This window comes from Lycium barbarum, chromosome 9, assembly GCF_019175385.1.
Source record: "Lycium barbarum isolate Lr01 chromosome 9, ASM1917538v2, whole genome shotgun sequence".
NCBI classification, from domain to species: Eukaryota; Viridiplantae; Streptophyta; class Magnoliopsida; order Solanales; family Solanaceae; genus Lycium; species Lycium barbarum.
The window spans coordinates 109705098-109721294 of NC_083345.1; the positions used below are offsets into that span (position 1 = coordinate 109705098).

A 16197-nucleotide genomic window follows, 5' to 3' on the forward strand; every position below is an offset into this window, starting at 1 on the left:
TCCAATCCGAGGGAAAAAGAGGATGTCGTAATTCAAGAAGTTCAAAAGCCTTATATTTTGCAATTCGAAAATTCAAGAAGGCAGAACGACAATCCTCACTTGAAAGCCATGAAGTGTAAGACGAAAAATATTTTACTTGGCGTGGTCATCTATTTACCACCCCCCGCTGCTCATGGTCACAAACTTGAATCCAAGTTGGGTGCTCAATTCATAAGCTCCAAATGGCGAGAAAAGCGGCAAAGTTGGTAACCGTCGTGCCGCGACGTTAAATCAAGCGCTTGGTGGGAGGCAACCCATCATTTATAAAGCTTTAGAATAATTTATTTTTATTATTTTTATTGATATAAAAAAATTTGGGGTGGTAATGTGCAGAAGAAAAGGAAGATTGTTGTTATGGTGAGTAGAGATGACTGTAGCACTCAGTGATAGCTGGTATGCCTAAGATGTTTTGTATGATTATGTGATGCAGTGAGGACACTGCAAATTTTTTAGTTGGGGGTGGCTATCTGGTATTGTTGTATTGTAAATATGTGTTTAGGACCCCCCTCGGCTTTTCTTTGCCAAAGTTCTTTTCCTGAGGGGTTTTATATTTTTTGTTGAAACTGGCATGTTTAGGATGTTGCTTAGGTTGAATAGAGTAGTTGTGACTTATTTGGTGTTACTCTGTAACTGATGGCATGTTGTTATGGTTGTTGGAAATTTTGGACCCCTTGAAAATTTGAAAAATGCATACTTAGAACAGTTATTGGTTGACATGATTGATTCTTTATATGACATTATGATTACTGGGTATTGTGTGTGATCAAAGACTACTTAGGAGGTCACAAGTGTAAAAATAATTGTCCTTATGCCAATATGTGTGTGAGCTGTTAGTTTGGTCCTATTTATGCATGTATAATCTAGAACTTGCCCGGTTGGTCTTGTATGAAATCCGGAAGTTAGTTTGGTTATGAGATGATCTTAGGATTTCGCTGTGTAAATAGTAACTTTGCCTAAATAAGCCTTACCAAAAGTTTCAAATATCCCTAGTTTCCCTTTTTGAGCTTGTTGACCTTTTTCTTGGCTAGCCAATTGTGAAACCTTACCCTTTGTGCAATTAATCCATCTTCGCACTCATTCCCTCCTTGATGCTACTAGATAGATGAGGCAAAATGCCTAAGTTGGGGGTGAATTAAATGTGGAGTAGATGTTAAAAACATAAGTTGGGGGTGGTGGAGTTTGCTAGTGGGAATTTGATGTGGTGGTTGCATATAAAAAAGTAAAAAAAAAAGTCAGGCAATTGTAATACAAAAAGATTTGCAAGTTGGATAGGAATAAAACCACATTGAGGTCAACAACTTGAAAGAAAATAAAAGGGGTTGGAAAGAATAGGGGTGAATTAAGGTGAAGAGATGTTGTAGTGTTCAAGGAGGGGGAAGTCACTAATATCCAAAAAGTATCCTACCCGTCCCTAAGCCTACATTACAAGCTGAAACAAGTCCTAATGTGATCACAGCCGAACAAGCCTAGGATGAAAACATAGAAAATAAGGGCAAACCTATGGTATTTGCACGTGTAGATATGAATTTCTTTGTGAGTGTGAGTGTTTTTCTTTTCTCTTTAGTCTTCGTCCATTTCTTGTTATATATATGTGTGTTGGGACATTCTGTGGTCTATGTAAGGGCATAAGGATGAGAATTGAGCAAAATAAAGTGACCGCCTAAAGTAGCGTTTGTGTGCACCATAATGTGTTCGATAATGTAATGTCATGCATTAAAGCTTCATTGTTAGTCATAGCGTTCTTGAGTTATGTATATTGATTTAAAATAGAAAGTTGGGGTGGTCCTTTGAAGAAGAACATGCATGCCGGTAGTTCAGAGTCAAAACAAATGTAGACATTGTTATTCTATGATATCTAGGTGTTACATTGAGTCATTGTTTTGTATGGCTTGCTTGAGGACAAGAAAATACTTTAAGTTAGGGGTGTTGATGTGGCGTGATTTTACGCCACAATCGATGCTTTCCTGCTACAAGTTTTACTTGTTTTTAAGCAAGTCTATGTGATTTTACGTGGTTTTTAGTGTTTTTCAGGAAACGGAACAGATTCAGAATGGAAACTGTTGAAAGTGCAGAAGTGGCCATAAATTCAGTTTACGGTCCGTATTCTCAAATACGGGTTGTATTCCATGGGCGTATTAAAGAATAACAGAACCAGAAAGGCAGGCTGAGAACATGGTGATTTACGAGCTCAGTTTACGGACCGTATTTCAGTTTACGGTCCGTATTTCAACACTTATTTAACCATTCGAGCATTTGGCAGAAAGTCGGAGTTTTGGAAGCTGAAAGACGACTGGGCAGTTTACGGGCCGTAAACCACTTTACGGTCCCGTATTTCAAAAGATTGAATTTGCTCACAACTGGAAGGACGACTTGGTCGTAAACTGGTTTACGATCCGTATTTCACTTTACGGACCGTATTTCGTATCGACAGGACCAAAGTGCAAATCTGCAACTTTCACGTTTTCAGAACCTATAAATAGTCATTGTAGGGTTTTAATAGACATCAGTTATTATATTTTTGTCTCTTGACTTAGAACATTAAATACTCTCTAGTTTTTGAAAGTTCAAACATCAATTCAAGTATTATCAATTCCTCTTTTCTTCCAAAGTAAGCAATTATGAATTCTTCAATTTCTTATTTCTTGTTTTTTGTCATGAGTAGCTCAATTCCCTTATTAGGGTTGTGAACCCAATGATGGGTGTTTTGTGATTGGGTTTGTGATTGACATACACATAATGGATTATTAGGGTTTAGTTATTCTTCATTCATAATTAATGGTTGCAAACATTGATTAAAGCCATAAACCTTGATTTATTTGGGAAAATAATTAGGGTTGGTAAGAATAACTAACAAGGACTCAAAGCTTTAAACTTTGTTTAATAAATTCACTTAGTAATAAGAAGAATTTACTTTGTATGGTTAATCGTTCTTCATAGTTACTTTCTTATATTTGGGAAAATCATAGAAAGAGATAATCTTTATTTATTGGGAAATAGTGGAGATTTATATAGAGATTAAGTTCATTCATATAATGATCCATTAGAAGTATATCAAGATCAACACCCATGATCATACACCCTATCTAATGGGGACACAACCTAAGTTTCTTTTACCATAAATTTCCACCAAAGCAAGTAGATACCAATTAGTTATAGAAAAACCAACTATTACCAAAATCATCGGATAAAGACATTAGACCTAAGCTTATCATCCCACGACTTTAGTAACCTTTTCACACCATATTCCCTGTGGGATTCGACCCCAACCTTGTTAGGTTACTATATTTGACAACGTCCGCGTTATACCATTAATAGGTGTAATTTGAGCGTATCAAAGTTGATGTGGCGTGATTTTCCGCCACAATCGATACTTTTCTGCTACAAGTTTTACTTGTTTTTAAACAAGTCTATGTGATTTTACGTGGTTTTTAGTGTTTTTCAGGAAACGGAATAGATTAGGAATGGAAACAGTTGAAAGTGCCGAAGTGGCCGTAAATTCAGTTTACGGTCCGTATTCTCAAATACGGGTTGTATTCCATGGGCGTATTAAATAATAACAGAACCAGAAAGGCAGGCTGAGGACATGGGGATTTACGAGCTCAGTTTACGGACCGCATTTCAGTTTACGGTCTGTATTTCAACACGTATTTAACCATTCGAGCATTTGGCAAAAAGTCGGAGTTTTGGAAGCTGAAAGATGACTGGGCAGTTTACGGGCCATAAACCACTTTACGGTCCGTATTTCAAAAGATTGAAGTTTCTCACAACTGGAACGACAACTTGATCGTAAACTGGTTTACGGTCCGTATTTCACTTTACGGACCGTATTTGACCTTTTCGAACTCTGTCTGTAACTCACTAGAGGCCCGGAAAACAAAGAAAAGATGCCTTTTCTATTGATTCCTACGGATTGGATCAAAAACAATTCTTGAATGAGGCCAGGGATGAATCGAAAAAGATCTTACAAAAAAAGGATTAGGTTATTTCGGAAAATATATTCAACCAACCCCAATCCTTTTACAAATAATAAATATTCCTTTTTAGGTGGTCCATTATAAGTGGTAGTGAGAATTACGGTGACAATTACATTTATAGAACCATTTGTGGTAGTTCGGCCTCAATGGGAAAATAAAATGGATCACCTAACAACGCATCTTCACAGACCAAGAACTACGGGATCACCTTCGTATCGACGGGACCAAAGTGCAAATCTGAAACTTTCACATTTTCAAAACCTATAAATAGTCATTGTAGGGTTTTAATAGACATCAGTTATTATATTTTTGTCTCTTGAGTTAGAACATTAAATACTCTCTAGTTTTTAAAGGTTCAAACATCAATTCAAGTATTATCAATTCCTCTTTTCTTCCAAAGTAAGCAATTATGAATTCTTCAATTTCTTATTTCTTGTTCTTATTTCGAAAACAACCTCCCTGTCTTCCGAGATAGGGGTATGGTCTGCGTACACTTTACCCTCTCTAGACCTCACATTATGGGATTTCACTGGGTATGTTGTTGTTGTTGTTGTCATAAGTAGCTAAATTCCCTTACTAGGGTTGTGAACCCAATGATGGGTGTTTTGTGATTGGGTTTGTGATTGACATACACATAATGGATTATTAGGGTTTAGTTATTCTTCATTCATAATTAATGGTTGCAAACATTGATTAAAGCCATAAACCTTGATTTATTTGGGAAAATAATTAGGGTTGGTAAGAATAACTAACAAGGACTCAAAGCTTTAAACTTTGTTTAATAAATTCACTTACGAATAAGAAGAATTTACTTGGCATGATTAATCATTCTTCATAGTTACTTTCTTATATTTGGGAAAATCATAGAAAGACATAATCTTTATTTATTGGGAAATAGTAGAGATTTATATAGAGATTAAGTGCATTCATATAATGATCCATTAGAAGTATATCAAGATCAATACCCATGATCATACACCCTATCTAATAGGGACACAACCTTAGTTTCTTTTACCATAAATTTTCACCAAAGCAAGTAGATAGCAATTAGTTATAGAAAAATCAACTATTACCAAAATCATCGGATTAAGACATTAGACCTAAGCTTAGCATCCTACGACTTTAGTAACCTTTTCACACCATATTCCCTGTGGGATTCGACCCCGACCTTGTTGGGTTACTATATTTGTCAACGTCCGCGTTATACCATTAATAGGTGTAATTTGAGAGTAGCAAATTTTGGCGCCGCTACCGGGGAATACGGTTTTGAAATTACTAAATAGTGTTTTCTTTATTGAAGTCTTTTGCTTATTCCATCACACCTTGTGAATATTTGTATAAGTTGTTTTCTGCGTGTTATTTTAGTTAAAAAAATGGCATCTTTCCATCAAAACTTGTTTAGTAGTGATTTTTATTGTGAGCATGGCCAAATTGGTGAGTTCAAACTCATGATGGAGTGCTTGCTAGGCGAGGGTAACGAAAATCAAAAAGCCTTAGAAGAATACTTGGAAACTAGTCTTCAACTTGGTTTGATGACAGACGAAGAAAATCCTCCATGGGCAAATCATTATGAACTCCCCAATGCTCAAGATAAAAGGATAAATCATGAAGATGAGCTTATTGGGAATGCCAAAGAAAAAAATAAATTGGAGTCAACCATTGTTCTGAAAAATATGGTTGGTGTGGACTCCAATCCGGGAGAAAAAGAGGATGTCGTAATTCAAGAAGTTCACAAGCCTTATATTTTGTAATTTGAAAATTCAAGAAGGAAAAACGACATTCCTCACTTGAAAGCCAAGAAGTGTAAGATGAAAAATATTTTACTTGGCATGGTCATCTATTTACTACCCCCCGCTGCTCGTGGTCACAAACTTGAATCAATGTTGGGTACCCAGTTTATAAGCTCCAAATGTCGAGAAAAGGGGTAAAAGTTAGTGCTAGCAGGTATGCCTAATCCCTTTTGATGCTTATGTGATGCAGTGGGGACACTGCAAATTTTTTGGTTGGGGGTGGGCTATCTAGAAAGTATTGTATATATGTGTTTAGGAACCCCCTCGACTTTTCTTTGCCAGAGTTCTTTTCCTTAGGGGTTTTATTTTTGTTGAAACTGGCATGTTTAGGATGTTTCCTAGGTTGAATAGAGTAGTTGTGACTTATTTGGTGTTACTCTATAACTGATGGCATGTTGTTATGGTTTGTTGGAAATTTTAGACCCCTAAAAAATTTGAAAAATGCATAGTTAGAACAGTTATTGGTTGACATGATTGATTCTTTATATGACATTATGATTATTGGGGTATTGTGTATGATACATGACTACTAAGGAGGTCACAAGTGTAAAAATAATTGTCCTTATGCCAATGTGTGTGTGAGTTGTTAGTTTAATTCTGTTTAAGCATGTATAATCTAGAACTTGCCTGGTTGGTCTTGTTTGAAATTCGAAAGTTAGTTTGGTTGTGCAATGATCTTAGGCTTTCTTCGTGTAAATAGTCAACAACAACAACAACAACAACAACAACCCAGTGAAATCCCACAACGTGGGGTCTGGGAAGGGTAGAATGTACGCAGACCTTACTCCTACCTAGGTAGGACAGCTGTTTCCGAAAGACCCTCGGCTCAATAAAAAAGCATAAAAAGAGGTCAGATAAGTCTAAGAGATTTAAAGCGATATGGAAATGAAATAACGCAAGCGACACAGATAACATACGATACTCAAAGCACAGAAAATAACAGATAAGAGCAGAAATCAGAGCACAAGAAATTATACTATGATAATGCGACTACTAACAAGACAGGATAACGAGACTATCTACTAACCTTCTACCCTAATCTGGGTCCTCCAAACCCTTCTATCTAAGGTCATGTCCTCGGTAAGCTGTAACTGCGCCATGTCGTGTCTAATTACCTCTCCCCAATACTTCTTCAGCCTACCCCTACCTCGTCTGAAACCATCCATGGCCAACCTCTCACACCTCCGCACTGGGGCATCTGTGTCTCTCCTCTTCACATGCCCAAACCATCTCAATCTCGCTTCTCACATCTTGTCTTCCATCGAGGCCACTCCCACCTTGTCTCGAATATCCTCATTCCTAATCCTGTCACTCCTGGTGTGGCCACACATCCATCTCAACATTCTCATCTCGGCAAATTTCATATTTTGAACGTGAGATATCTTAATTGGCGAACACTCCGCCCCATACAACAGAGTCGGTCTAACCACCACTTTGTAGAACTTGCCCTTAAGTTGTGGTGGCACCTTCTTGTCACATAGCACTCCGGAAGCAAGCCTCCATTTCATCCACCCTGCCCCAATACGATGTGTGACATCATCGTCAATCTCCCCGCTGCCTTGCATAATAGACCCAAGATACTTGAAACTACTTTTCTTGTGTAAATAGTCACTTTGCCTAAATAAGCCTTACCAAAAGCTGAAAATATCCCTAGTGTCCTTTTTTGAGCCTTTTGACCTTTTTCTTAGCTAGCCAAATATGAAACCTCACCCATTGTGCAATTTATCCATCTTCGCACCCGTTCCCTCCTTAATGCTACTAGATAGATGAGGCAGAATGCCTAAGTTGGGGGTGAATTAAATGTGAAGTAGATGTCAAAAATATAAGTTGGGGGTGGTGGAGTTTGCTAGTGGATATTCGATGTGGTAGTTACATATATATATATAAAATAAAAAATAAAAAAAGTATGGAAAAATTTAACACAAAGATTTGCAAGATGGATAGGAATAAAACCACATCAAGGTCGAAAACATGAAAGAAAATAAAGGGGTTGGAACGAAAAGAGGTGAATTAAGGATAAGAGATGTTGTAGTGTTCAAGGAGGGTGAGTCACTAATATCCAAAAAGTATCCTACCCGTCCCTAAGCCTACATTACAAGCCAAAACAAATCCTAATGTGATCACAACCGAACGAGCCTAGGATGAGAACATAGAAAATAAGGGCAAACCTACGGTATTTGCATGTGTAGATATGAATTTCTTTGTGAGTGTGAGTGTTTTTCTCTTCTCTTTCAACTTCCTCCCATTCTTATTGTATATATATATATGTTGGGATATTCTTTGGTCTATATGAGGGCATAAGGATGACAATTGAGCAAAATAAAGTGACCGCCGAAAGTAGCGTTTGTGTGCAGCATAATATGTTCGATAATGTAATGTCATGCATTGAAGCTTCATTGTTAGTCATAGCGTTCTTGAATTATGTATATTGCTTTAAAATAGAAAGTTGGGGTGGTCCTTTGAAGAAAAGCATGCATGCCGGTAGTTCAGAGTCAAAACCAATGTAGACATTGTTATTCTATGATATCTTGGTGTTAGATTGAGTCGTTGTTTTGTATGGCTTGCTTGAGGACAAGCAAATACTTTAAGTTGGCGGTGTTGATATGGCGTGATTTTACGCCACAATCGATGCCTTTCTGCTACAAGTTTTACTTGTTTTTAAGCAAGTCTATGTGATTTTACGTGGTTTTTAGTGTTTTTCAGGAAACGAAACAGATTCGGAATGGAAACAGTTGAAAGTGCAGAAGTGGCCGTAAATTAAGTTTACGGTTCGTATTCTCAAATACGGGCCGTATTCCATGGGCGTATTAAAGAATAACAGAACCAGAAAGGCAGGCTAAGGACATGGTGATTTACGAGCTCAGTTTACGGATCGTATTTCAACACGTATTTAACCATTCGAGCATTTGGTAGAAAGTCGGAGTTTTGGAAGTTGAAAGACGACCGGGCAGTTTACAGGTCGTAAACTACTTTAAGGTCCGTATTTCAAAAGATTGAAGTTACTCACAATTGGAAGGACGACTTGGTCGTAAACTGATTTACGTTCCGTATTTCACTTTACGAGCCGTATTTCGTATCGACGGGACCAAAGTGCAAATCTGCAACTTTCAGGTTTTCAGAACTTATAAATAGGCATTGTAGGGTTTTAATAGTGAGGAGTTATGATATTTTTGTCTCTTGACTTAGAACATTAAATACTCTCGAGTTTTTTAAGGTTCAAACATCAATTCAAGTATTATCAATTCCTCTTTTCTTCAAAAGTAAGCAATTATGAATTCTTCAATTTCTTATTTCTTGTTCTTTGTCATGAGTAGCTAAATTCCCTTACTAGGGTTGTGAACCCAATGATGGGTGTTTTGTGATTGGGTTTGTGATTGATATACACATAATTGATTATTAGGGTTTAGTTATTCTTCATTCTTCATTCATAATTAATGGTTGCAAACATTGATTAAAGCCATAAACCTTGATTTATTTGGGAAAATAATTAGGGTTGGTAAGAATAACTAACAAGGACTCAAAGCTTTAAACTTTGTTTAATAAATTCACTTAGGAATAAGAAGAATTTACTTGGCATGATTAATCGTTTTTCATAGTTACTTTCTTATATTTGGAAAAATCATAGAAAGACATAATCTTTATTTATAAGGAAATAGTAGAGATTCATATAGAAATTAAGTGCATTCATATAATGATCCATTAGAAGTATATCAAGATCAATACCCATGATCATACACCTTATCTAATGGGGACACAACCTTATTTTCTTTTACCATAAATTTCCATCAAAGCAAGTAGATAGCAATTAGTTATAGAAAAACCAACTATTACCAAAATCATCGGATTAAGACATTACACCTAAGCTTAGCATCCTACGACTTTAGTAACCTTTTCACACCATATTCCCTGTGGAATTCGACCCTAACCTTGTTGGGTTACTATAGTTGACAACGTCCGCGTTATACCATTAATAGGTTTAATTTGAGCGTATCACTGGGGTGGTCCAGGTACCGCTACAGCTGTGACGGGTAGTGATTTTTCATTAAATATGTCTCAAATAAGTCCTAGACCTTCATTATTTCCTATCTCGATGTTGGAGCTTGTAGAAACTATTCTTGGAGATAATTTGAAGAAATTCTTAGAGGTAAAACTTGCCTAATCCTTTACTCTTCCTTAATCACAATCATCTTAGATTTCCCTTCCCCTTTAACAATCCCTTAGGGAAGGAATTTGAGAGAGGGTTTTGGAAGAACATCTCCCTAGATTATTAGTGATAAATTAGTGATGTTCATGTTATATATTGACTAATATAAACTTATTAATCAGGTATCTTCCACTTTTAACTTTGAATTTCGGATTTGGAGACTCAAGGTTTATATCCAATTTGAGGGTTTTTACTTGGACTCAGATTTAGGCCAATCTTTGAGTTAAATCAATAATTAGTGGTTTAGTTATGATCACCTATTACTTAATTTGGTATTTTGCCCGCGAATTTCCCATTTGGCTCTTGTGGGCCCATTTTCCCAAATCCCAAGGTTAAAGTTGACCTAATTGATATCATAGAAATATTAGTATTATTCTTCATGATTTCTAATTTAGAATTCGATTATGCTTAGAATACTTTGGTTCTGAGCTTCAGAGGAAGGGCAAGGCAAAATAGTGATTTGTTGGTGTTGCGGTTTGGCAATCCAGGTAGGTTCTTTCCTTTAGTGAGACTTCATATAGTGAATCATATATTTAGATTATAATGTCGGAGACAGCATTTGAACCTTCGGGTATGAAGTTGGGATGGATATTGCCTTAGGTTGGGCCCTGATGTGTGTTGGGACTAGCCACCCCGTTATGCGTTCTTAATTGTTCAATTGTGTCGGCTTGATACCATGTCTAGTTGGGAATTATCGACTTTTGTCTTATCGTCTTGATTTGGATAGAGTTGACATACCCGTAGTTGGTATTTGTACTTAGATATATTATTGGCATACCCACTGTTGGTACTTGACTTATTGATATATGTTGGCATACCCACTGTTAGTATTGTAATGTAATATTGAACTTGATCGTTTTACACATGCATTACACGCATTCTCTCATATTCATGCATGGCCCATACCCGGTGATGATCCGGTATCGTTGATTGAATGAAACTGATATTTGATAAACTCTTTTACTTGAGTGACTAAGAAAAGGCTGATGTCCGAAGATCCATTCCAGAATCGTTGATTTTATGAAACGATATTTGATGAACATCTTTTAATTGAGTGATCGTGAGAAGGCCGATGTCCGAGGTTCAATTTCAGAATAGTTGATTGTGTGAAACTGATATTTGACAGACTCTTTTATTTGAGTGACTGTGAGGAGGCCGATTTTCGATGAGCTATTTCGGGCATCATTGTTGCATGGCCGATTCCGATGTTATCTCGGAATCATTGTTAGTGCATGGACTCCGCGGGGTCCCCTAGAGTGGTGCCGGTGAGACTACCCCTGTGAGCAATTAGCCAGGGTCCCGTCTGTCTGTTGGGCAAAGATCCGGGACGGGTGGCACTTAGACTTCGCAAGTCACGTTGGGTTGTGTTACCGAGACATCGATACTTCCGTCCGGAATACATGTGTACATCTCATTTGCATAGCATGCATCACATTCATATCATTATTGCACTGCATTGCATTATGACTTAATTGACATGTTGTGATGATTGGATTGTGATGACTCTGTTATGATGATGGATCGTGATAATTCTATTGTGGTGAGTGTATTAGATCGGATATACTCAGACTTATCATATTTGGGTTTAGATGCTTACATAGGTGATGATGGATACTCAGTTGCGATTATATTGCCTCATACTTGGTTCGTTTATTTGCTTATCTGCTTTATTTTCTGAATTGTATTAACTATGCTTAGTTGGCCGATGATGCCTACCAGTACTGTGGTTTGTACGGACCTGCACTTGCTACATTCTTTATGAATGCAGAGTACCAGCTCGGATCTACTTCTTTGACCCGCGGCTGATCGACTCTTCAGCTTCCATTTGAGTTTCCCAAGGTGAGCATAGCATCTGCTGACCTTGAAGACTCTTCTATTACATGTCTTATTTTATTCCAGAGACATAGATATTATGTATTAGTACTTCCAGACTGTATTATTCCCTAGATGCTCTTGTATTATTCAGACTAGACCCTGGGGGTATTTACTGTCTTCCGCACTTTTCCTACTATCTATCTATATATAACGTGAGACTTACATATTTATTGATTTCCGCTACTTGACTTTCTTCAATTCATGTATTGGTACGTTGTTGGGATGAGGGTTTGCACACTGAGGTGGGAAGGTAAGTGCCCACACGACCTAGGCTAAATGGGTCGTGACACTTGAGCATGAAAATAAAAGCAATCTGTGTGGGCACAGTGTGGCCTAGACTAAACTTAAACCAAATAATCACAATAGTGACAGTCACATAGAAACAATGCATTTCTGGACAATATTGAATCAGTTATTGAAAATTCAAAATAAAATTTATAAAGCATGTTATTTTTCTTAAAGGTAAATGTTTGTTTCATTTTTATGTGTCAAGACGTGTGTTTTCTTTGAACGTGGTCTTTCGGTTCTTCTCAGAGACATGGTTGCTAACTTTCATATTGCCAGAATTTTTGAGACCTCAGAAATTCTGCCTCGGTTTCAGGGCTTGCTTTGGGTGTCCCTTGTGTTGTCTTGCTAAGCGAAAATTTTTTAGGTCCCTTCAAAAATTCTGCCCCAGTGTATGGCTTTACTTTGTGCCTTTCTTCGTTGACTTTCTCTGATAGGAATTTTTGAGGTCTTCTCAAAAATTCTGCCCCAATGTAGGGTTGACACTGTCTAGTTCTTGTGCTGAACCTTGCAAGTTAGATCTTGTCGACTTTTCCCGCCTTATTGACTCTGAGGTTTCCTACGGGCTTCTTGGTTTTTCTTTTATAACGACCGAGCTCAAGAGCGCCTACGTATCCTGTCGCAATAGGAATTGAGGTCAAACGTAGTTCGGAATAAAGTAATTGAGTTTTGGTTTTACTAATAAAGCGATCAGGTCCAGTATGGACTGCCTACGTATCCCATCATGGGGAATTCAGGTTATTGCGTAGTTCATTATATAAATGATTTGTTTTTCTCCTATTCTAGTACGATTACAAGCAAAAGGTACGATTATAAGGAAATAGCAACACGATTACAAGCAAATAGAATCCTAAATATAGTATCTCTTGAGTGCATCTGCATTGATGGACTTGGGCCACTCTTGTCCATCCATCTCGGCTAGGACTATGGTTCCTCTCGAGAGCACTTTCCTGAACATGTATGGTCCCTGCCAGTTCGGCGCAAATTTCCCTTAATATTCCTCTTGGTGAGGGAAGACTCGCTTGAGTACGAATTTTCTGATCTGGAAAAGTAGGGTTCTGACTATCTTGTTGAAGGCTCTAGACATCCTTTGTCTGTACAACTGTCCGTGGCACACTGTCACCATTCTCTTTTCCTCTATCATGGCTAGTTGTTCATAATAATTTTTAAACCATTCTGCATCTTTTAGCTCTGCCTCTTGGAGGACCCTGAGTGAAGGGATCTCTACATCTGCGGGTATGACCGCTTCTGTACCGTAAACGAGGAGGTATGGAGTTGCCCTAGTGGAGGTTCTGGTTGTTGTTCTGTATCCTAACAGAGCATAAGGCAGCTGCTCGTGCCAATTCTTGTAGTTGTCGACCATCTTCCTCAAGATCCTTTTGATGTTCTTGTTGGCAGCGTCTATGGCTCCACTCATCCGTGACCGATAGGCGGTAGAGTTTCTATGAGTGATTTTGAATTGTTCACTGATGTCCTTCATCAAATGGCTGTTCATATTGGCACCATTATCTGTGATGATGGATTCTGGCAAACCGAAACCACATATCAGATTGTTCTTAACAAAGTCGGCCACGACTTTCTTGGTTACTGATTTGTGGGAAGTTGCCTCTACCTATTTAATGAAGTAGTCTATGGCGACTAAGATGAAGCGATGTCCGTTGGAAGCCGGAGGCTCGATGGGTCCTATGACGTCCATTCCCCACGCCACGAAAGGTCAGGGAGAGCTCATTGCATGTAATTCTGTGGGTGAAACCTTGATCAGATCCCCGTGTATCTGACACAGATGGAACTTTTGCACGAATTTATAGGAGTTATGCTCCATGTTCATCCAATAATATCCTGTCCTCGGGATTTTCTTAGCAAGGACGAATCCATTCATGTGGGGCCCGACCCGCATGCACTTCTTTTAGAAATTTTCTGGCCTCTTCGGCGTCCAAGCATCTGAACAACCTGAGATTAGGGGTCCTTTTGTATAGTACTTCCTTGTTCAAGAAGAAATCATTGGCCAATCTCCTCATGGTCTCCTTCTGAGTTGCTGAACTTTCTGGGGGATGCTCCCCTTTTTCCAGGTAGGCCTTCATATTGGCGTACCATGGTTGGCCATCTGGCTCGGCCTCTACATAGGCGCAGTGAGCCTACTCTTCTCTCAGTGTGATCTCTAACGGATCAATGTGTGTGCTCTCAGGGTGTTGGATCATAGACGCTATTGTGGGCAATGCGTCTGCGAACTCATTCTGAGCCCTTGGAGTATGTCTGAAGTCAACACTCTTGAATCTTCCGCACAATATTTGTGCCAGATTCACATATGGGAGTATCTTATCATTTTTGGTTTCCCAATTTCCTTTCACTTGATTGATAAGCAAATCGGAGTCCCCGATTACCAACAACTCCTATATGTTCATGTCCAGCGCCATCCTGAGGCCTCGGATACATGCTTCCGCCATGTTGTTGGTACACCTAAAGTTGAGTTTTGCGGCCATCGAGTTGTGTTGCCCTATTTTTGATATCAGCACCGCCCCAATGCCTGATCCTTTGTAATTGATGGCACCATCAAAAAACAGTCTCCAGCCCAAATACGGTTCCACCACCTCTTTTTCCATGGCCATCACTTCCTCGTTTGGGAATAAAGTTCGTAATGGTTCCAGTTCATCATCTATGGGACTTTATGCCAGCAAATCCGCTAGGGATTGTCCTTTGATTGCCTTTTGTGCCACGTACACGATGTCAAATTCGCTTAGCAACATTTTCCATTTAGCCAATTTTTCTATGGGCATCGGTTGCCGGAAAATATATCTTAGCGGATCCATTCTCAATATGAGGTGAGTGGTAAACACTGATAGGTAGTGCCTCAGTTTTTGGGCAATCCATGTCAAAGCACAATAGGTTTTCTCTACCAGCGTATACCGTGCTTCTCAAGAGGTGGACTTCGTACTCAAATAGTAGATGGCATGTTCCTTTTTGCCCTCTTCATTATGCTGGGCAAGCATGCACCTGAACGCTTTCTCTGATACTGACAGATACAGTAACAGGGGACTCCCTGGCCTAGGCAGTACCAAGACGGGGGGATTGGAGAGGTATCTCTTGGTTCTATCAAACGCCTCTTGGCACTCATCTGTCCAATTTGTAGGAGTGTCCTTCTTGAGCAACTTCAGGATTGGCTCTATAATCACTATTGACTGGGTTATGAATCGTCCGATGTAGTTCAACCTTCCTAAGAAGCTCATGACTTTTTTCTTGGTTTTGAGAGGTAGTAGCTCTTAAATTTCTTTAATTTTGGCAGGGTCTATTTCAATGCCCCTAAAGCTGACTATGAATCCCACCAATTTACATGCAGGCACTCTAAACGCGCACTTTGTAGGGTTCAGCTTTAGATTGAATTTGCGAAGTCTTTCGAAGAACTTATGCAAATGCACAGTATGCTCTAAACTTTCCCCGAATTTTATGACGACATCGTCCACATAGACCTCAATCTCTCAATGCATCATATCATGGAACACGGTAGTCATAGCTCTCATGTATATGGCGCCGGCAGTTTTTAAGCCGAATGGCATTACCCTGTAATGGCACACTCCCCTACTTGGTGATGAAGGCTGTCTTTTCAATATCTTCTTCGCTCATGAGTATCTGGTGGTACCCAGCGAAACAATCCACGAACGACTACAGCTCATGCTTGGCGCAGTTGTCTATTAGGATGTGGATGTTTGGAAGTGGAAAGTTGTCTTTTGGACTAGCCCAGTTGAGATCCTGGTAGTCCACATAGATTTGAATCTTTCCTTCCTTTTTGGGTACTGGCATTATGTTGGCCACCCAAGTAGGGTAGGATGTCATCTCCACTATTCCAGACTCGATTTGTTTCTCCACTTCGTCATTTATCCTGATACTCATGTCAGGCTTAAATGTCTGAGTCTTTTGCTTAAGCGGAGCGAAACCTTTCTTAATAGGCAATATGTGGGCTACGATTTCAATGCTCAAACCTGGCATATCTGCGTATGACTAGGCAAAGATGTCCACATATTCCTTTAATAGATCT

At 38.8% G+C, this 16197-nt stretch overlaps 1 protein-coding gene across 1 annotated transcript; it reads right to left on the minus strand.

Annotated features, from left to right (window-relative positions):
- Window positions 1-13158: 13158 nt before the first annotated feature.
- On the minus strand, window positions 13159-14248 carry LOC132612143 (uncharacterized). The gene is made up of 2 exons (XM_060326474.1): window positions 14059-14248; window positions 13159-13691 (listed from the first exon to the last, which is right to left on the minus strand). Exons 1-2 carry the CDS (start codon window positions 14246-14248, stop codon window positions 13159-13161), a joined length of 723 nt encoding a protein of 240 aa, XP_060182457.1.
- Window positions 14249-16197: the final 1949 nt, after the last annotated feature.

Excerpts from the sequence above, each read along its gene's own strand:
- LOC132612143 (XM_060326474.1), bottom strand. The coding sequence starts at position 14,248 with ATGAAGGCCTACCTGGAAAAAGGGGAGCATCCCCCAGAAAGTTCAGCA. Across the intron at positions 13,692-14,058 it reads TCTAAAAGAAGTGCATGCGG|AATCCATCATCACAGATAAT; the intron begins GTCGGGCCCCAC and ends TCGGTTTGCCAG.